General features: G+C 52.4%; 2 protein-coding genes across 2 annotated transcripts; both read left to right on the forward strand.

The window, feature by feature from the left end:
* The first annotated feature begins 6,979 nt into the window (after nt 1–6,979).
* On the forward strand, nt 6,980–10,041 carry LOC109765405 (BTB/POZ domain-containing protein At5g66560). Its single transcript, XM_020324192.3, has 4 exons — nt 6,980–7,297; nt 7,420–7,489; nt 7,570–8,844; nt 8,964–10,041. The coding sequence occupies exons 1-4, from the start codon at nt 7,245–7,247 to the stop codon at nt 9,519–9,521; spliced, it is 1,956 nt and encodes a 651-aa protein (XP_020179781.1). The 5' UTR covers nt 6,980–7,244; the 3' UTR covers nt 9,522–10,041.
* An 8,870-nt stretch (nt 10,042–18,911) lies between these two features.
* LOC109765413 (bisdemethoxycurcumin synthase-like) lies at nt 18,912–20,446 on the forward strand (the record flags this gene model as incomplete). Its single annotated transcript, XM_045228725.2, has 2 exons — nt 18,912–19,038; nt 19,161–20,446. Coding segments are annotated over 2 exons (1,122 nt in total), but the record flags the coding sequence as incomplete, so codon positions are not given.
* Nucleotides 20,447–21,343: the final 897 nt, after the last annotated feature.

Raw genomic sequence — 21,343 nt, forward strand, 5'->3', positions numbered from 1 at the left:
ATTAATTAACTAAATTAATCCTGTTTAAATTAATCTAATTAATTAGTTAATTTAATTAAACAGTAGTTAATTAGCTACCAGCCCCTGACAGGTGGGACCCACCTGTCAGGTTGACCAGGTCAACGGTCAACGTTGACTGCTGACGTCATGCTGATGCATTAATTAACTTTTGAATTAAATTAATTTATTAAATTCTAAAAATGATTTAAATCTTTAAAATTTAATATAAAATAAACCGTAGCTCGGATGGAAAAACTTTGTACATGAATGTTGCTGAGAACGACGAGACGAATCCGAATACGTAGTCCGTTTGTCAGCCACACGTTCCTGGCATAGCGAACATGGAACTTTCCCCCTCCGGTCTGTCTGTCCGAAAACGCGAAACATCGGGAATACTATCCCGGATGTTCCCCCCCTTCGCTGGTACCACCTACTGCCGCGTTAGGACACACCTAGCATCGCTCATTGTCATGTCACGCATCGTCATGCTTATGTTTGCATTGTATTTACTGTTTCTTCCCCCCTCTTCTCTCCGGTAGACTACGAGACCGACGCTGCTGCTGCCCAGTTCGACTACGGAGTTGACGACCCCTCCTACTTGCCAGAGCAACCAGGCAAGCCCCCCCCCCCTTGATCACCAGATATCGCCTATTCTTCTCTATACTGCTTGCATTAGAGTAGTCCAGCCTGTTACTGCTTTCCGTTAATCCTATCCTGATGCATAGCCTATCCTTGCTACTACTGTTGTTACCTTTACCTGCAATCCTACATGCTTAGTATAGGATGCTAGTTATCCATCAGTGGCCCTACATTCTTGTCCCTCTGTTGTGCTATACTATCGGGCCGTGATCACTTGGGCGGTGATCACGGGTATATACTTATATACTATATACATGACACATGTGGTGACTAAAGTCGGGTCGGCTCGTAGGAGTACCCGCAAGTGGATCTTTGTGGCGGAGCGACATGGCAGGTTGAGACCACCTAGGCGAGAGGTGGGCCTGGCCCTGGACGGCGTCCGTGGTTACTTCGACATAACACGCTTAACGAGTTCTTGGTATTTGATCTGAGTCTGGCCATTTGGTCTATACGCACTAACCATCTACGCGGGAGTAGTTATGGGTATCCCGGCGTCGTGGTATCAGCCGAAGCCTTCGTGATGCCAGCGACTGAGTGGCGCGCGCCGGATTGGACTGGAACGCCACTAGGGTAGGTCTGCTTCCGGACGCGTTCGCAACGTGTAGGTGTGCAATGGGCCCAGACCCCTGCGCGCATAGGATTTAGACCGGCGTGTTGACCTCTCTGTTGTGCTTAGGTGGGGCTGCGACGTGTTGATCTTCCGAGGCCGGGCATGACCCAGAAAAGTGTGTCCGGCCAAATGGGATCGAGCGTGTTGGGTTATGTGGTGCACCCCTGCAGGGAAGTTTATCTATTCGAATAGCCGTGTCCCTCGGTAAAAGGACGACCCAGAGTTGTACCTTGACCTTATGACAACTAGAACCGGATACTTAATAAAATACACCCTTCCAAGTGCCAGATACAACCCGGTGATCGCTCTCTAACAGGGCGACGAGGAGGGGATCGCCGGGTAGGATTATGCTATGCGATGCTACTTGGAGGACCTCAATCTACTCTCTTCTATATGCTGCTAGATGGAGATGGCCAGAAGCGTAGTCTTCGACAGGACTAGCTATCCCCCTCTTATTCTGGCATTCTGCAGTTCAGTCCACTGATATGGCCCTTTACACATATACCCATGCATATGTAGTGTAGCTCCTTGCTTGCGAGTACTTTGGATGAGTACTCACGGTTGCTTCTCTCCCTCTTTTCCCCCTTTCCTTTCTACCTGGTTGTCGCAACCAGATGCTGGAGTCCAGGAGCCAGGCGCCACCGTCGACGACGACTCCTACGACACTGGAGGTGCCTACTACTACGTGCAGCCCGCTGACGACGACCAGGAGTAGTTAGGAGGATCCCAGGCAGGAGGCCTACGCCTCGTTCGATCTGTATCCCAGTTTGTGCTAGCCTTCTTAAGGCAAACTTGTTTAACTTATGTCTGTACTCAGATATTGTTGCTTCCACTGACTCGTCTGTGATCGAGCACTTGTATTCGAGCCCTCGAGGCCCCTGGCTTGTATTATGATGCTTGTATGACTTATTTATGTTTTAGAGTTGTGTTGTGATATCTTCCCGTGAGTCCCTGATCTTGATCGTACACATTTGCGTGCATGATTAGTGTACGGTCAAATCGGGGGCGTCACACCTAGGGCCGGCGCCCCCCCAGGGGCCCTATATAGAGGGGGGGAGGGAGGGCAGCCGCACCCAAGCCCCTGGCGCCTCCCTCTCCCTCCCGTGACACCTCTCCCTCTCGCTGAGCTTGGCGAAGCCCTGCCGAGATCCCCGCTGCTTCCACCACCACGCCGTCGTGCTGCTGGATCTCCATCAACCTCTCCCTCCCCTTGCTGGATCAAGAAGGAGGAGACGTCTTCCCCAACCGTACGTGTGTTGAACGCGGAGGTGCCGTCCGTTCGGCGCTCGGTCATCGGTGATTTGGATCACGACGAGTACGACTCCATCAACCCCGTTCACTTGAACGCTTCCGCTCGCGATCTACAAGGGTATGTAGATGCACTCTTTTCCCTCTCGTTGCTAGAAGACTCCATAGATTGTTCTCGGTGATGCGTAGAAATTTTTTTAATTTCTGCAACGATCTCCAACACCCCCCTCTATCTACAGCGGTCCACTCTCCCGCAACCCGCTATACCCTCTACTTGAACATGGTGTGTCGGGGATATACCCCACGGTATGACCCGACCGGAGTTATAACCCGGGTGGGACTTGGTAAACCGGCAGGTGTTAAGTCAGATGATAACCCGACAGGTGTTAAGTTAGATGATAACCCGGCAGGTGTTAAGTCAGATCATAACCCGGCAGACAATCATAAACCGGCAGGAGTCATAACCCGGCAGACAATCATAAACCGGCAGGAGTCATAACCCGGCAGACAATCATAAACCGGCAGGAGTCATAACCCGGCAGACAATCATAAACCGGCAGGAGTCATAACCGGCAGACAGAGTCGCCTGGGGTTAGTAAGCCCGAGACGTTATGAAGCCCAAGACATTATGAAGCCCAAGACGTTAAGAAGCCCATGAAGAGAAGTCAGAATAGTTTAAGTCTTAATCCGAGTTGGACTCTACATGTAACCCGCCCCTTCAACTTATATAAGGAGGGGCAGGGCACCCCAAGGAGGGAGAGAGAAATAATTCTAGGGCTAGACATAACTAGGAGAGCCGGTTTACGGTGACTCCCTTGTGATGATAATAAGACCTAGCCACAAACAGCATGTAGGGCTATTACCGGATGATGTTTCCCGGGGCCCGAAGCTGTCTAAACCATTGTCTTGTGTGTTGACCGCCTTGCGTCTCTCGATTCCGCTCAACCCCTCTCAAGCTACCACATAGATGCATTGGCCTCACGACTAAGTCCTCACACTAGGACATCTACCGTGACAATTCCACGACATGGTGCTTTATGCTTCATATTATCATCCAATGATGTGTTGCCATCCTATGATGTCTGAGTAGATTTTCGTTGTCCTATCGGTGGTTGATGAATTGCTATGATTGATTTAATTTGCTTGTGGTTATGTTGCTGTCCTTTGGTGCCCATCATATGAGCGCGCGCGTGGATCACACCATAGGGTTAGTTGTATGTTGATAGGACTATGTATTGGAGGGCAAGAGTGAAAGAAGCTTCTACCTAGCATAGAAATTGATGCATACGGGATTGAAGGGGGACCAATATATCTTAATGCTATGGTTGGGGTTTTACCTTAATGAACGTTAGTAGTTGCGGACGCTTGCTAATAGTTCCAAGCATAAGTGCATATAATTCCAAGTTAGGGATGACATGCTAGCAGTGGCCTCTCCCACATAAAACTTGCTATCGGTCTAGTAAAGTAGTCAATTGTTTAGGGACAATTTCGCAACTCCTACCACCACTTTTCCACACTCGCTATACTAACTTTATTGCTTCTTTACCTAAACAACCCCTAGTTTTTATTTACGTGCTCTTTATATTCTTGCAAACCTATCCCACAACATCTACAAAGTACTTCTAGTTTCATACTTGTTCTAGGTAAAGTGAACGTTAAGCGTGCGTAGAGTTGTATCGGTGATCGATAGAACTTGAGGGAATATTTGTTCTACCTTTAGCTCCTCGTTGGGTTCGACACTCTTACTTATCGAAAGAGGCTACAATTAATCCCCTATACTTGTGGGTTATCAGGTACATGGGAATACATCACCAAATTTTGACTAGAAAAGCAAGACCAAAGAAAACAAGAACCACAAGAATACATTTTAGAAGATATCCAACTTCCATAACTGCTCCTGTAAGTTGGATTAGCGCCTTCTCGATGCACTCATTGTTGATCTGCGGAGGAGCCGCATGCGTGTTTCTTTCTTCTTCTTCGAGCCTAAAGAAGTAGAGGTTGCTTCCTCGCATCTAGTCTCGTGTCTAGCCTCTAATCTAGCAACAAGTTCACTTGTCTCATCTACAGCCTCTATGGTAGCTAAAAGTGCACGAACATCTACTAAATTGTGCTCTATCAATATATCGATGTACTCTTCTTCCCAATACCAAAACTTGCATCCATTCTACATAACAAAATTTGAAGTTAGCACAACTTGTCAAATTTAGAGCACAAACTGAAGCTAAAAAGAGCACATACCCCATCGTTTAAGCACTTGATGAACACTCATCCGGGATGTTCTGGCGTTGTAGACACGCGGCGCACGTCTTTGGCAGTGGTCGCACTTAATGAGTGGCAACGGTGCGCCGACGAGCTTTTGGGCTAGCACCGAGCCCGGCCGCCTGCCATTCGTGTATCTGCCGGCGGACCACCGACGGTGTAGATCTGAGCGGCTAGAGGAGGAGCCACTGCCTGCATGTGGCCTTGCGGCCTTGCCAGGGCCTTCCGGCCCGGTGCCCGGCCAGTCCATGACGCGGCGCAGCCTCCCACAGCCGGGCGAGCTCAAGACCAACCGGATCCGCCCCAAATCCGGCCGGCGGATGCGCAAATCAGGTGGCCGTGGTTGGGTAGCTCGGGGGCGCCGAGGGGAAGGGGCTGGGCAAGCGCGTGTCCGAGCTGCACAACTACAATGGCGGCGGCGGCGGCGGCGAGGGAAGAGTGGGGAAGAGTGGAGAAGAATGGATGGCGTGCGGCCGGAGGGAGGGAGGGGGGTGGATAGAAAAAGGCGCCCCTGTGCCACCGACGGGCGGGCCAGGGGAGGACACGCGCAGACGGCCCGCGCATCCGCGTGCTGTCCGTTTCACCCCAAAAGGGGCGCAAACTTGGGCCGGGGATGGGTCGAAAGCGGACAGAAAACGGACAAAAGTCTATTTGCGCCCGCGCGCTGGGCCGTCTGGTTCGTCCGTTTTACCTCAAACGGACGTGCGCGGACAGGATGGAGTCGCACGGTGGAGTTGGCCTTAGTACAGCGGGGCGATTTGCGGGATGAGCAGATGCTGTGAGCTAGGTTAAAAAGAGGTACTATGATTGTGTGATGTCATCGAGACATGGAGGGAAAGTGTGAAATTCTATTGAAGATGCTCTAGGAATTGAAGGACCGTCTGCGCCCGATGCGCGGGTCCAGGATCTCTTTTGGACGGCGCTAGGCAGCCTTGAAGGCTGGTCCGAGGGACCGCGGACGCCCATGCGACGTGGAAGTTGAATGCTGGAACTCTTCAATTCTCTTGTCCGGTGGTCGGAGCTTGGCAGCATGCAAACACAGTTACTAAACTCATCTCGTGCCCTCGAGTGCAAGGCCCAGGCTGGCCATGCAGGCCTGGGGTCGGATGTCTCCGGCGGCGGAACCGCTACCGATACCCACGGCGGCTGTCGGCGATCCCCGCCGTCTTCAGTGTCCGCCTTCGCCGTCCCCGGCAGCCACCGGCGGTTCACTAGCTAGCAAGTGCTTGGAGGGAGGGAAGGGGCCCGCCTCGCAGATCTTCCTGGTTTCGCAGTCGGCAAGTGATGACCTCCACCTGTAAACGTCAAGCAGTGAGAGGAGCACGGCCAGAGCTTGCCACTGGCACCACTGTGTGATCTCATCCGTCCGCATAGTGCTCAGCTTGAATGCGCCGTTTCGGCGTGGTGGCCGGCGCTCGTCTCGTCTGACCGACCGGCCGCCGCTTACATACATGGCCTGCAACGCCCCACGCGGCCACGCCGTCGACGCCGACCGTGCCCATGCGTGCTGATGCTGTAGACAGATGAATAAAAGGATAGCGGAAAACGAAAGGAAGAATGGTGATTAGTGGTGGAGAAGAGAGGAGATGGAGCCAGCAGTAAAGCAGAGGACGGATTCAAACAATCCCATCTCCATCCGGCCGACCGAAAGCCAACAATTAGAGAAGGCAGCAAAAAAAACAAAAACAAAAACTTGGCGATGGTGACCACGATGAGTACCTACCGCAAAAGATGTCTGAACAGGCGATGCCATTTGCGATAGCGCTGCAAATTGTCGTGCCAAAACACAACCGCCGAGGGCAAGAGCGTGGCCATCTCATTTTCTCGGCGCCTTTCCCATTTCACGAAGAGAAGAAAAGGGCAGGATTTTCCTCCCCCATTTCCTTTTCACCCGCCTTTGCTTTTGCCCTTTTCTGTTTCTTCCCTGCCAAAATCCAAAGCCTACAATCAATTCTTTTTTAACTTTCTAGCTTAGACCAACAACAAAGTGGGTGGTCTGCCCCAAGGCCAAGGAACTTTCCAGGCCAGGAATTCCAAACCGGCGCAGCCCTCCCGTGAAAAACCCACGATGGCGACGACGCGACGTGATCCGATCCCCATGCTGCCGGTCCATGTCATGGTGCCATGGTGGAGTGGTTAGTTAGCTCACACGCCTCATCCATCCAGCGAACAAGTTAGCACAGTACTAAGCACAAAATAATAAAGATAGGATTTTATTGTGAAAAATAAACTAGGAGGAGGCGGCCATAGCTTTCCATCCGTGTCACCGGCAATAACTCCCTGCCGCGCGCTGCTGACACTGTCACCGGAAGTGGGATGCTCAGGCCGCCTTCCTAAATACGCCTACCCACCACCCTCGGCCTGGCCTCCCTCAATTATACGGGGAGCCAGCCCCGGCCTCAGAGGGTATGTAAATGCGGTCGTCGTCGTCTTCCAAATCACAGCTCGGGACAGCGAGGAGGAGCAGGAGCAGCGGGGGCGGCCTGCCATGTCGTCTTCGTCCATGGCGCGGCACGGCCCGTCGAGGGCCGGCGAGGCGTGGTGAGTCCAGTGTCTCCTCTCCGATTTCCGGTCGGTGCTACGGTGGGTGGAACGGGGAATTGCGTCGGTCGTTTTGTCGGCGGATTCTGATGGATTTTGTTGTTTTCGCCGGGAATCGGCAGGTTCTGCACCACCGGGCTGCCCAGCGACGTCGTCTTCGAGGTGCAGGACATGAGCTTCCACCTCCACAAGGTGGGTTTCTCCTTGATCCCTCGTGTGTCCTTTTTGTGCTCGACGAAATTCCGCTGAGAGGCTAATGTTTGCGCGCGCAGTTCCCGCTCATGTCCAAGAGCCGCAAGATCAGCCGCATGCTTGCCGAGCAGGACGAGCAGCGTCCGCCGGGCCAGCCGCGGCGTCGGCGGCGTGGGAGCTCCGGAGGCAATGCCGAGGAGCATGCTGCTCCTGCTGCGGCGGCGGAAACAGAGATTGAGGAAGCAGAGGAGGAGGACGGGGACGAGGAACAGCTGCAGGTTAGTATGGAGGACGGCAAGTCGTACCGCATCACTTTCCCGGACTTCCCCGGTGGGCCGGGCACCTTCGAGGCGGCGGCCAAGTTCTGCTATGGCGTCCGCGTCGAACTCACGCCCTGGAACGTCGCGCCGCTGCGGTGCGCGGCCGAGTACCTGGAGATGACCGAGGAGCACTCCGAGGACAACCTGGCCGCGCGCGCAGAGGCCTACCTTTCGCAGGCCGTGCTCCGCCACCCCGGCGAGGCCACCAAGGCGCTCAAGTCCTGCGAGGACCTGCTGCCGCACGCCGAGGAGCTCGGCATTGTCGCCCGCTGCGTGGAGGCCATCGCCGCGCGCTCGTCGGCGACGTCGCGCTCCTGGTTCGGCGACCTGGCCGTGCTCGGCCTGCACATGTACAAGCGGGTGATGGCGGCCATGGCCGCGCGCGAGGACGTGAGGACCGAGGCTTTGGAGGGCTGCCTCGTGTCCTACGCCAAGGCCACCCTCCCCGGGCTGTCGAGGTCCATGAGGTGGCGCCGCGCGTCCGCGCCGGTGTCGTCGGAGGTGGAGCAGAGAGACCTCCTGGAGGCGGTGGTCGCCAGCCTCCCCGCGGACAAGGGCTCGGGGAGCGTGGTGACCGCGAAGTTCCTGTTCGCGCTGCTGCGGACGGCGCACATCCTGCGCGCTTCGGACGCGGCGCGCGCCGCGATCGAGCGGAAGGCCGCGACGCAGCTGGAACAGGCAACAGTGGAGGACGTGCTCATCCCGAGCTACTCCGGCGCTGCGGAGACGCTCTACGACGTGGACTGCGTCGAGCGGGTGGTCAGGCACTTCCTGGCCGAGGAGGAGGTCGGCGAGGACGAGGCGTCGTCGTCAGCCGCAATCACCGAGGAGGAAGCGGCGGCGAGGACGACGGCGTCGCGCCCGTCGGCCGTGGCAATGACGCAGGTGGGCAAGCTGGTGGACAACTACCTGGCAGAGGTCGCGTCCGACGCCAACCTGAAGCCAGCCAAATTCTGCGAGCTCGCGCTGGCAATGCCGGACCACGCCCGCATCTACGACGATGGCGTCTACCGCGCCGTCGACATCTACCTCAAGGTACGTACATTCCCCGATTTGTCATCGACTGCTTCTGACAAGTCAAGAAAGAATGCGCGTTTGTCGAGTTGCAGTTGGTTGCCGGCTCCATGACTCGTGAGTGGTGCATGCATGCGCAGGCGCATCCGCGGCTGACGACGGAGGAGCGGGACAGGGTGTGCGGCGTGGTGGACTGCCGGAAGCTGACGGTGGAGGCGTGCACGCACGCGGCGCAGAACGAGCGGCTCCCGCTGCGCGCGGTGCTGCAGGTGCTCTTCTTCGAGCAGCTGCAGCTCCGGCGCGCCATCACGGGCACGCTGCTGGCGTCCACGGCTTCCCCGCGAGCACGGCATCCGCAGCCGCAGCCGGCGGCGGCGGCGGTGCGTCACGCGGCTGGCCCGAGCGAGGCGTGGCGGACGACGACGGTGCAGGAGAGCCAGACGCTGCGGCTGGACATGGACGGCATGAGGACCCGCGTGCAGGGCCTCGAGAGGGAGTGCTCCAGCATGCGGCGGGCGATCAAGAAGATCGACGGCCGCGGCGGCACCGCGTCGCCCAGCAGCGCCAGCAGCCCGGACGCGGCCGCCCCGGCGGGCTGGCGGTCGCGGTACCGGTGCAAGTTCAGCACGCAGGTGTGCGACTCTCAGGCGCGCGACGCGGTCGTGTCCAGGGCGTCCAGAATGGGGATGAGCCCGTGACCGACCGAACCATGATGGTGTACACAGTGCACTGGTGCGCAGGATGATCGGCGCCATCTCCCATTCCGTTCGAACGCGACATGTTTTTCACGATCAGGGAAGAGCTCGACACTCGAGATGAAAATGGCTGAGACTTGAGTTGTCACGGGTAGCCAGACGAGAGAGAGTGAAGACCCGAGATCGAGCGCGGCAAAAATTTGTCACCCCTTGTCATCTTGTCCGTATGACGGACCCGATTCGTGTGACCACTGCCAATTGCGTGGGCAGCAGCAACAGGGGTTGTTCATGTGCTGTGTCTGTACGATATGCTTAGCTTGTGTGCGCTGTGATTATGGCCTTTGCACCTTGTGATGTGGTGGCAGTTTATACGGCATTGGTGTCCTGTTGTGCACGAAGCGTGCCTTCTGTCTTGGCTGGTATTGTTTCATCATTAGCTGTTTCTACTAGGATTGAGGAGTGCATGCCGTGTTGTTTCGAAAGCCTCGCACAACATTGCCTACAGGAAGAATGTCTTCAGGTACTGCTGTCTGTCACTTTTGGATTGCAAGTTGAATGGAGATGGCATGTCCATCTTTTGTAGAGACAAATGTCCGCACACTTTGTTTTCTATCGTAAAGGCGGCATGCATTGCGTAGAAAGTAGGCACTCAAGCATGCCTGTGCTGCCTACAAAGTAGAAACCATTTTCTATGTTCTATTGCATTCTCGCCTATCCGACACTCTTGTACTGTATATAGGTAGACACCACATGTAGTGGCTCTTTTGGAAAAGAAGTAGCTTTTCTTCACATCTCGAGTGCCCTTACGATATGGATGTTTAGTGACTTGGAGTACTACGGCGGTATTTTAGTACTCCCAATTACTCCCTCCGTTTCAAAATAGATGACTCAACTTTGTACTAACTTTTTATCTATTTTGAAACGGAGGGAGTACTAGTTTTGCACCGGCGATCAGCACGCTTTAACGAATACTCCTGTATAGATATGTTATATACAGGTTGACCTTTAATGCCATCATTGTTTGCATCATTGCTGTCACAAAGTCCATAACGTCTGTTTGAAGCAAAAAGAAGATTAAAAAAAAACACCTAGAAAAAATCGTGAACAATAATTGTTCAGTCTGCATTCTGAAAATAAATGTTCATTGTATTTAAAAAACGTTCAGTGTGGAACTAAAAGTTGTTCATCGTATACTAATTTTTTTTAATTGTACATAAATTAAAAAAACTATCATACAATCAAGAAATTTTCAGTGTGTATTTTGTGAAAACAATTAACCATATTTTTAAAAAGTTCAGTGTCTAACTGAAAATTGTTGACCATATATTAAAAAAAATCATTGTATACAAATAAAATGTTCATCGTACATTTAATAATTGTTCAGTGCGTATTTTCGAACTGTTCATTATATTTTAAAAAGTGTTTGAAATTTTATTTGCGAACATTTCACTAATTTTATTCACCGTTTTTTTGTTCATAAAAAAATTCAGAGACTAAAAAAATCACACAAATTTGAAAAACGACTGTGAATTAGGAAAAAAAACATAAATTCAAAAAAATTCATGAATTAAACAAAAATAGAAAAAATAGGTGAAGTAAAAACGAAAAATACAAAATAGATGAAAAACCGGGAAAAATGGAAAGCACAACAGATAGAGCAAGGAAAAAAGTTTTTTGAATGCACGCCTTGTGCTGCCGCTTGCTCCCACGCTAAATGGGCCGGCTCGCTCCACAGGTGCTGTAGCTGATCGTGACCATAACGGTTGCACAATGCGTATATATCTTTTGTGGTGCAAAGGTAGTTTTTCTTTTCGTGGATACGCAAAGGGTGTATCATTCCATTGATAGGTAGGAGAGAATAAGAGTGTTATGGTTACAACTTACAAGGGTTACACCTCTCGACGTACACATGGCTAGGCCTAGAGAGGTTTACACGAGCAGAACAAGAAGAGGATGCTCAGCCCCAAGAACAAGAACTATCAAGGCGGCATGAAGCTAGCAATATCCTTCGCTCCGGCAACGGCCCAGGAGCGTGCATCATCTTTGATGGCCTAAAGCAACAGTGGGATGGAGGGGTGGGCGTTGTCAAAAATACAGGCGTTACGATGAAGCCAGATGTACCAAACAGAGAGCAACACAAGGGAGGCCAGGCCCTTGCGCATTCGCAGCCGCGGTGATGTACGCCCACCAGTCGAAGAAACACGCCTCAGGTTTTTTTGGGGGGTGGGGTTGGGGGGAGGGGGGGGGGGGGGGGGGGGGGTAGGCGCACGACACCACGCAAAGATCTCATGCCATATGACTTTGGAGAATGGGCAATGGATGAGCATGTGATCGATGGTCTCCAACTCCTGATCACAAAGCGCACAAAGGTAGTTGTTTGATTTGAGCAGCGATGATCGCCTGTTTTCAAAGCCCCACAAAGCACAATTGTTGCATGGGTACAGGACGAATTTGGTCTAATGCTGTTACTTTTAGATTGCAAACTGGATCGAGGTGTCATGCCGATCTTTTCTTAGAGAGATGTTAGCTCAAACCGTTTTCTATCGAAAAGCATGCATGTTCCACAGAAAGTAGGCACTCAAATATGCCTGTACGTACGTACTAAACCATTTTCTATGCTCTATTGTAGTCTCGCCTATCTGACACTTATGGCTACTTTGTTTCGCGTTTCGCAACAATAAAGACGGACACTAATCATGCACCACGTGTAGTAGCTTTTCTTCACCTCGCCCTTCTGATATGTTTATTCCCTACTCTCTCCGTTTCAAAATAGATGACTCAACTTTGTACTAACTTTAGCATAAAGTTAATACAAAGTTGGATCATCTATTTTGGAACAGAGGGAGTATGTGGCAGGGAATGATAGTAGAACCCCTAATTAGTTTTGCACCGGGTGGGACACTGCATCGGCGATCAGCAACGCTTTAACCAGCACTCATGAGTGTATAGATATGTTAACATACAGGTTGACCTTTAATGGCATGATTGTTTCCCATCATTGCTGTCACAAGTTCACAACATGGCCTGCTGAATCTGCTGGCAGAAGGGCAATACGCACATCCGCTTTCAACTCCGTCAAATATGTGGCCGGCGACGATGAAAAACGGTGACGCTGCTGGCACCAGCACCGGAGAAAGCACAGCCAAAATACAAAGAAAGTCCTAAACTGAACTCTGAAGTTGCTTTCAATCTGGATTAAATTAGCTTTTGACAACACAAAAATCAAACCTCCGACTAATTCACTGTCAGCTTTTGATTAATCTGCCATCTTTTTTTAATCTCTTTCAGGAAAAGAGACCACAAATTCCAACTTCCAACGCGGTGAACTTTCAACAGATAAGTCTAGTCTTCCAAACCATTCAAACCATAACTTTCATCTCCAGTAAATCTATGCAACCTTGGACTAACATAACTACGAACTTCCTACGACTTGGACTTGTTTTCCTAGTTATTATGGTTGTACCATCTTGGTACAACGCTTTGAGTGAACAAAAACTCCTAGTCCCAAAAAACAATATTAAAACTAAGAAATGGAAGAAACAAAATCAAATAGAGAACGAAGATTTGGAGATCAGTCTCATCTGCTCATGCAAGATGCTCAAATGCGCTAGATGCATGCAAATTTTCGTGGTGAAAAGACGTTCAAGGAGCTCATGAGAAAAAAAAAGCAGCACTCAATGAAACTTTTAAAAAATTGCTTGGGAGAGTGATTTTTTTCGCCACGAGATCCTCGAGTGTCCTTTTAGCATCAAACTTTGCATGCACCTAACGCACTTGAGCAGTTGGCATGCAAAAAAAAAATCCAGTCTTTGATTGTTCATGCAGGTCATAGCCTTACCTCAAGTGGCCGCTCCCGAGCAGTGGGGTAGAGGGGAGGGGATTCTCGTATCTCGGTTGGTGTGTACTATCTTTTAGTGTCGCGACGACGTCGTTCCTGCCGTGAGGAATGTGTTGTCTCAAATAAAATTTCTTCGGCTCCGACCCCTTCTTCGTAATGCTTGGTGCGACATTGCTGAGGAGCTTCGGAGTTTCTACCCTGGTTGTTTTTCATGGACGACTAGGTGGTTATTTGTATTGTCTGTTGGTGCAGTTCCATGGGTATCGTTGGCGACACCATGGTCTTCTTTAACAACTCCTTCTATTGATGTTTTGCGCACAAGGTCGTCGGCATGGTATGGTGATACTAGTGTGGTTGTCTGCCAAGGTCAGGGTGATGCCTAATCTCCGTCGTGTGGGGCAATCTATTATTCCGGTGATTCCATGAAGTTTGGTGGTTGACAGGTATATGTGTAGAGCTAGGGTGATGCAATAGCGACATCGGTCACCTCGGCCATGCTCGAGTCGCCGACACTGGTGCCCTCGGGTGTTGTGAAGAGCACGGTGTTGCAAGCACCGGATATACAACAACAACGAGATTTCGGTGTCAACATTGCCGCTGCATCTCCTCGCTACAACATCTTTCATCGCTGAGAGCGGTGGGGCAACTTCGCTGATGATGCCTGCTGCAATGCAACTTGAGGGAGGGGGTTGCTTGCTGCAAAGGGTGCAGTGCTGCAAGCGCCGAACGTATGGTGGCAACAAGATATCTGGTGCTCTGATACAACATCGCCGCTACTGTATACAGTGGCTGACATGGTCCCTCCTACAACGTGAATGTTATTGCATACAGTTGTCGATGTGGCGCATTCTGCAATAACGACACTGCTACACACGGTGACCAGCATGGAGTATAGCCGGGGCTACAACGAAACATACTAGAGCAATCGCACAGGGGCTATCAATGCCACGATAGAGCATTACCGAGGTCACCGGTGTTGTGATGAAGCACCGGTGAGCTGCCAGTCTTGTGATGTAGCACCATGGGTGTTGTGATGAAGCATCACCGACCGCATGGGTGCTATGATGGAGCATCGCCCCGCTACCATGGTGGGGATGCTGCTGCGACTAAAAATCGGCACTCCGATGAACGAGAGATGCCGTTGGGTTGCTGCTGCAACAATTGAGCAATGTCAGCCAGTGATGTCGTGAGTGGGAGGAGATAGCCAGTGATGTCGTGAGTGGGAGGAGATGTAGTACAAGCCCGGGAGGTCCTGGTGGATACGAGGACAAAGGAGAAGACACCCTATGTTGCAAGCTTGTGATCGAACGACCACATGTGCTAATCGGACGACTGACCAGGCGGTTGATCTTTTTGTAAGATCAATCGGTTCACGCCTAACAGTTGCCCTAAAATAAACCAGATCTGATATAAAAAGAAGACCTGAAAATACAGTGAATGTAAACACTACAACGAGCCTCGAGCGATATGCTCGCTGCGAGAGGCCTCCCCTTGCAACCTTGTTTTTGAATAGGTAAAGAACACAAAATGGCTATGATGTACATAATAAAACGACAAACAAAATCGTCATGCTGTAAAACAACACAAAAATGGCATGCTCTAAATAACTTTTAAAAATGACATGCTCTAAAATGTTTGGTCATTTCAAGATTCAAGTATTAAAATTTTTTGTCATCTTACAAACACAAACAAATTTTCCATGTTATATAGCATAGAAAATGACATTGTTAAAGTAAATGTAGTTGCATGGCAAAATCGAAAAGAAAAGAATGTTATCGAGAAACATGGCAAGCATGAAAATGTATCTAATGGTCACATGGCAATTTTGCAAAAATAACGTGTTTCCTAAACATCCTAACAAGTTTTGAAATAGCTGCATGACAAATTAAGGCGGGGTTGTTTCACAAAAGCATCTGAAATTTAAGGAAAAATAAATCATGGTCTACATAATAAGAATGCCATGGTCTAAAATTTTCAATTACTATGTTAACTACAACAAAACTACCATGGTCTATCATGGTCTAATTGAAAAAATTGCCATGGTCTAAATAACGAAATTGACATGCTACCTACAATTAACTACCATGGTCTAAATAATTAAATTGTCATGATGCTTACAATAAAACTATCATGGTTAGTGGCGGAGGCAGGGGGTGCTGGCAGGGGCCTTGCCCCCCCCCCCCCCCTCGGCTCTCAGAAATACAACTACATGTGGTCTTGATCCTCTATTTGTCAAACCAAAGTAGCAATATTTAGATGATTTGGCCCTGTCTAACATCATATGACACGTTTGGCCTCCTCTATATTGAGTTTCTGGCTCCACCACTGATCATGGTGTAATTAATAAAATTGCCATGGTTGAATTTTTTGCCATCCTGTATAAATATATTTGCCATAGAAACATGTCAAATTTGGAATGATGGATGGAAATAAAATTGCCATATAATTTGGTGTCTATAAATCTATAAAATAAGTCAACACAATTGCGGCGATGAGCATTTGTCCTAGTGCAAAACATTGCCATGTATATATATTGTTTGTAAATTTGCTAAGTACGTAAAACAAGATTTTGCATTATTTTTGCCACTTAGTAAAAAAAAGAGGAATTGGGATTCAAATCGATTCAACCCCAGGTCTCCCGGGTGGAGGCTTAGAGCATCTCCAACCGTTCGGCCCCCCAGGGCGCCAAAAAAGAGCGGCCTGGGGGCGAGCCGGCGCTAGATCGGCCCCTGGGGTTCGTTTCTCCCCAGCCACGCCCCCAGGTGCCGCCCCCCAAGGCGCCCCATATTCTAACTCCATCGTTCCTGCTCAAAGAAACAACAAACCGGCGATCATCGCAATAGTTCGGCGATTCGGTGCCACGGTTCGACGATCAAATAAAAGGACACACAGTAGTTCGGCGTACAGAAAAGGAAGGACGCGGAAGGAGTACATCAAACGTCGAGCTCAACCTCCGGCGGTGGCGTCATCGGCGTATGCGGGCTGGAAGGAGTCGGCGCGGCTTCTGTGCTGCTGGGCGCGGCGGAGGCATCGTCGGTGGGGCTGGGCGTCGCGGAGGCATCGTCATCAGCCGCCGGGCTGGGCGGCGGCGTCGGCGTCGCCGGTATCTGATTCAGGATGAGGCCGCACTCCGCCAAGAATCACGCCTTGAGCTTCTCGTTGCCGCTCTGGAGCATGTCAACGCCGCCCATCAAGAAGGCGAGGTCGTTGTTCCTCTTCTTCGCGTGTTGAGCTTTGAGTTTCGCGGCGGCATTGGTCCGGAGCAAGTCGAGTTTGACGGCGCTGTTCATCATCAAAACAGCCCACCTCGCCTCAGTTTTCTCTTCTCGCTGGGCGGCCCTGGTCTTGGCGTCGGCGAGGCAGTGTTCGATGGACTCTTGCACGCGCGCGGCAGTCGGCTCGGCGTATTTCGCCTTCTTGGCACCTTTGTTGTCGTCCGGGCGCCCGTCGGCCACGCCCGCGGTCGGCGCGTCCGGCTTGTATGTCTCTTTGGCTTTGGCGAGGGTGCGTCGGACGGCCACCCATTTCTCGCACTTGTCGATTCGCTTGAAGAGGTGAAGGTACTTGAACTCTGCGTCGCTGTTGTCATCGCGGAACATGGCGAGCATGCGTAGCAGCTACGCCGAAGGAAAGAACATCAGTCGGCGTGCTCGGCGCGCGCACGGTGCGCACACGGCGAAAGAGCGCACGCACGGCAGAAGGCGACAGTAAGGACGGCGTGTGATACCTGATCCTCGACACTGGTGCCGCTCTCTGGGCGAGCCACGACCTCCTCGACGATCCCATGCCATTTGTTGCACGCCGTTTGGATGAGCCCCCAATGGTTCACCATCGCCTTCGACCCACGATTCATGTGCACGCTTTTGAAGCAGGGGTCGACGAGCTTCCGCTCGTTGAACTCGGCCTTGATGCGGTCCCAATACGTCTCGATGCTCTGGTTCGTGCCGGTGACCGGGTCGAGGCAGACGACCTTCCACGCTTCGGCGAGGAACTCCTCTTCCTTGGACGCCCACTTGATGCGTGGCTCGCCGGGCTTGGCCGCCTTCTTCTTCTTCTTCGTCTTCTTCTTCTTCTTCTTCTTCTTCTTCTTCTTGCCTTTCCTCATCGGCGTCGGTTCCTCCTCCTCCTCTTCCTCCTCCTCCGGCTCTTCCTCGCCGTAGTCGAGCTCGTCGTCCATGTCGCCGAGGTCAATCGAGCCGTCCTGTGTAGTGAACCCGGGGAAGCGGCGGTGGCAGCCGAGCCGGCTGCGATGATGTCCTCCATGTCGGCCTCCGTCGCGTCGGCGTCGCCGAGATGCGTCAAGGATGCGGCTTGCGAGTAGAGGACGCGGCGAAGAGGTGGCATCGGTGAGGCTGCGTAGTCCGGCGGCGAGTACGTGTACGGCGGGTACTGCACGCCCGCGAATGCGGGCGAGGGCGTGCGCTGGATAGGGCGCCCATGGGGGAAGGTGATGTTGGGGTTGAAGCCACCATGGGCGTCCCCATCGGCATAGCCCGGCGACGACGTGCTCCATGGGTGCGGCGACGACGAGAACCCGGCCGGAGAGCCGACGCTTTGCTGGCTCCAGGCCGCGTACGAGTGCCCACCGGGTGGATTCATCTTCGCCGCGGGCGCCGCCTCCGCTTGTTCCGCCGCCGCCGCAGCCGCAGCGTGCGCCGCTTTTTCCCTGGCCTTCTTGGCCCTGTTGCGACTCTCGGCGGTGACGGCCTCCTGGCGCTCCACATCCGCCTTCCACTCGGCGTTGCTCATGCCGGGAGGCTTGGATAGCGGCGCCCTCGGCTTCCTTTGCTTCGGCTGGGCGGCGGCGGCGGCTGTGGGATCCGTCGCGGCGCGCGACATCACGTACTTCTTCGGCGGCATGGCGGGCGGAAGGGTAGGGAGGAGGCGAGCGTTTGGTGGGAGGAATGGAGAAGAGAGGGGAGCCTGGGGGGGGGGGGGGGGGGGGGGAAGCGGGAGAAAACGGCGGGAAAAGGGCTTCAGTCGCCGACAGCGCGGCCCCACGCCGCTCTTCGGTTGTGCCGGCGCGCCCAGGCAACACCCGGCCGTTTGGGTTCGGGGCGGGATCGCCGGCTCTGTATTTCGCCCAAACCGGCGCTAAACGAGATCATGAGGGCGCGACTAGGCCGATTTTCGGCCACCGGCGCTAAAAATTCGTCTGAGGGGTCTGTTGGGGTAGGCAGGTGTGTTTGGATGGGAGAGCATTCGCTGCTTTTATTTCTAGCGAACGAATTTTAGAGATGGCGTGTCTCCTCTCCCCTGTTTCAAGATCCGTGCGGCCATCCAACGGCAGATAGCAGAGATTACTGAAGAACTGACGTCAGCCAAATAGCATTTCCGTTAAGAAAAGGTTTTGCCTTCCTTTCCTTCTTAGAAAGAGAAATCTGTTCAAGACATCTGGTGCCAACCGCATCGAAAGATGTTTGCGGTCACACACGACCTGGTTTCGCGGCGACGTCCAGGTCTCTATTAGCACAACAGGGGTTCACAACTCCCACGAAAACGCGGATCAGTGCATCTGCGTTCTAGCTTGACCGCGCATTTGAGTAGAACTGTGAACCGTGCTCGCCATCGGCACGGCGAACCCGGCGAGCCGCATGCTCCAGGACGACTACGCCGACTACTACTTCCGCGTCACCAACAGCGAGCACCATGCCGAGCTCAAGGACAACCTCAAGAGAATCTGTAATCTTCTCGTGCATGCATGATGCATGCAGGGCGCGCATTTATCTGCTCCCATTTTCGCACGGCTAGCTACAAGGTGCTAGACCGTCAGTAACTGTTTCGTTTCTCTCCTGTTCGATCAGGTAAGAAATCTGGCATTGAGAGGCGCTACGTGCACCTCGACGAGGAGCTCCTCGGCGCGCACCCGGAATTCACCGACCGCGCGCTGCCGACCCTCGACGCGCGGATAGACATGGCCTCGGCCGCGGTGCCCGAGCTCGCCGCGTCCGCCGCGTCCAGGGCCATCGCCGAGTGGGGGCGCCCGGCCGCCGACGTCACGCACCTCGTCTTCAGCACCTACTCCGGCGGGAAGGCCCCCAGCGCCGACCTCCGCCTGGCGTCGCTGCTTGGCCTCCGCCCCACCGTGTCCCGCACCAACCTCAGCCTCAACGGCTGCTCCGGCGGCGGCAGGGCGCTGCAGCTCGCCAAGGAGCTCGCCGAGAACAACCGCGGCGCGCGCGTCCTCGTGGCCTGCTCCGAGCTCACCCTCGTCCCGTTCTACGGCCCCCAGGAGGGCCGTCTCGACACCATCCTCGGCCACGGCATATTCGGCGACGGCGCGGGCGCCGTCATCGTCGGCGCCGAGCCCGTCGACGGCGTCGAGCACCCGCTGTTCGAGATGGCCTTCGCTACGCAGGCGACGATACCGGATACCCAGGACGAGATCACCATGCAGCTCATGAAGGGCGGCCTCGACTTCCACGTCTCCGTCCGGGTGCCGAAGCTGCTGAAGAGCAACGTCGAGCGCTGTCTGATCGACGCGTTCCAATCCATTGGGATCAGTGCTGAGTGGAACGATCTCTTCTGGGCGATCCACCCTGGTGGCCGTGCGATTTTGGACCACGTTGAGCAACTGCTCGGGCTGGGCGTCGATAAGCTGGCGGCGAGCCGACGGGTGCTGAGAGAGTACGGGAACATGAGCGGGCCAACGGTGATCTTCGTGCTCGATGAGCTGCGCCGGCGTAGGGCAAGGGGAGAGGAGGTGGCCGAGTGGGGTGTGATGATGGCGTTCGGTCCGGGGATCACGATCGAGACCATGGTGCTGCACGCCGCCACAAACAGCCTCGGGGAAGACTAGCTATTCATAAAGAGCAACTGAATCATATGTTCCTGGAGGTTGTGTGGTACTTTATGATCTTGGACTGGGCTAGGTTGCTTCAGCAGCCACCAAACATGAAGGGTAGACTTATCGAATAAGTTTTTCTACCGGTGGCGGGATGTACCGGTGGAGAATCTATCACAAACGTTGCTTTGAGATTGGTGTGGCTGGTAGACCCCACTATGCATTTGTTTCTCCTTTTTAACAATACGAATCTTATACAAACACATATACAAGGTTGGACGGGGTCCACAGCAGTACCTTTTGTCAGGTGGCAGGTTGAGAGAGTGAGCAGATGAACGAGCTGCATGCACGCACTAAATACTTGCACTTTATTTTCCATGCCACATTTTAAAAGGTTGATAACTTTTAAACTAAATATCCAGTTTTGAAATATTATATATTTTTAAATTTAGCGCGACAAGACCTTTAATACAAGATCAATCTTGGATGCACTTTGGCTATTTTAAATTTTACTGTTTCACTCATTTTAGAGAAAGCATTTCAGTCAGTTTCACATTTCACTAGTTTCGGAAAACCTTCCAGCTATGTTTCACATTTCACTAGATTCAGAAAACACATTACAATCATTTACAAATGATAGATTTCACTCATTTTATGCCGAAAGATGCATGAGTTTCTCTCATTTCAAATTTTCCAAACGACGAGTATGGTGAGGGAGGCAATGCCTCGTCTGTTGGGGTTTTGCATGCATGTTCTCTTGTCCCACTCATCCTTGGAGGATCCCTCCAAATGCCAAGTGGATGTATTCTTGTGTACAAGGCCTAGCTTCCAGATGACCAATCTCCAAAGTCTAAGGGTGTAGCACACCTGAAGAATAGATAAGCCCCGCTTTCTTGCTCCCTTTTACAAAGAGGGCAAAGACCGCAATTTGTTCACCCATGCCTTTTGAAACGATCGGCGGTCCAAATCCAACCTTGCAATGCCAACCAAGCAAAGAAATTGTCTTTTGGAGGGGCCCAAACTTTTCAAGCCATGTGAACCATGGAGGACTGGGTCATGCCAAGGAGTTGAGTTGTAAAGGCGATGGACGCCGAATAGACCCCATCATTCAAGTGCTTCCAAACAATGCCGTCCTCGATTTGCCCTTTCTGGTGAAACAACACTTGTGAACATAGTATTTTCGAGTGATATCTTGAACCCTAA

The sequence above is a fragment of the Aegilops tauschii genome, chromosome 5 (assembly GCF_002575655.3).
Source record: "Aegilops tauschii subsp. strangulata cultivar AL8/78 chromosome 5, Aet v6.0, whole genome shotgun sequence".
Lineage (NCBI taxonomy): Eukaryota > Viridiplantae > Streptophyta > Magnoliopsida > Poales > Poaceae > Aegilops > Aegilops tauschii.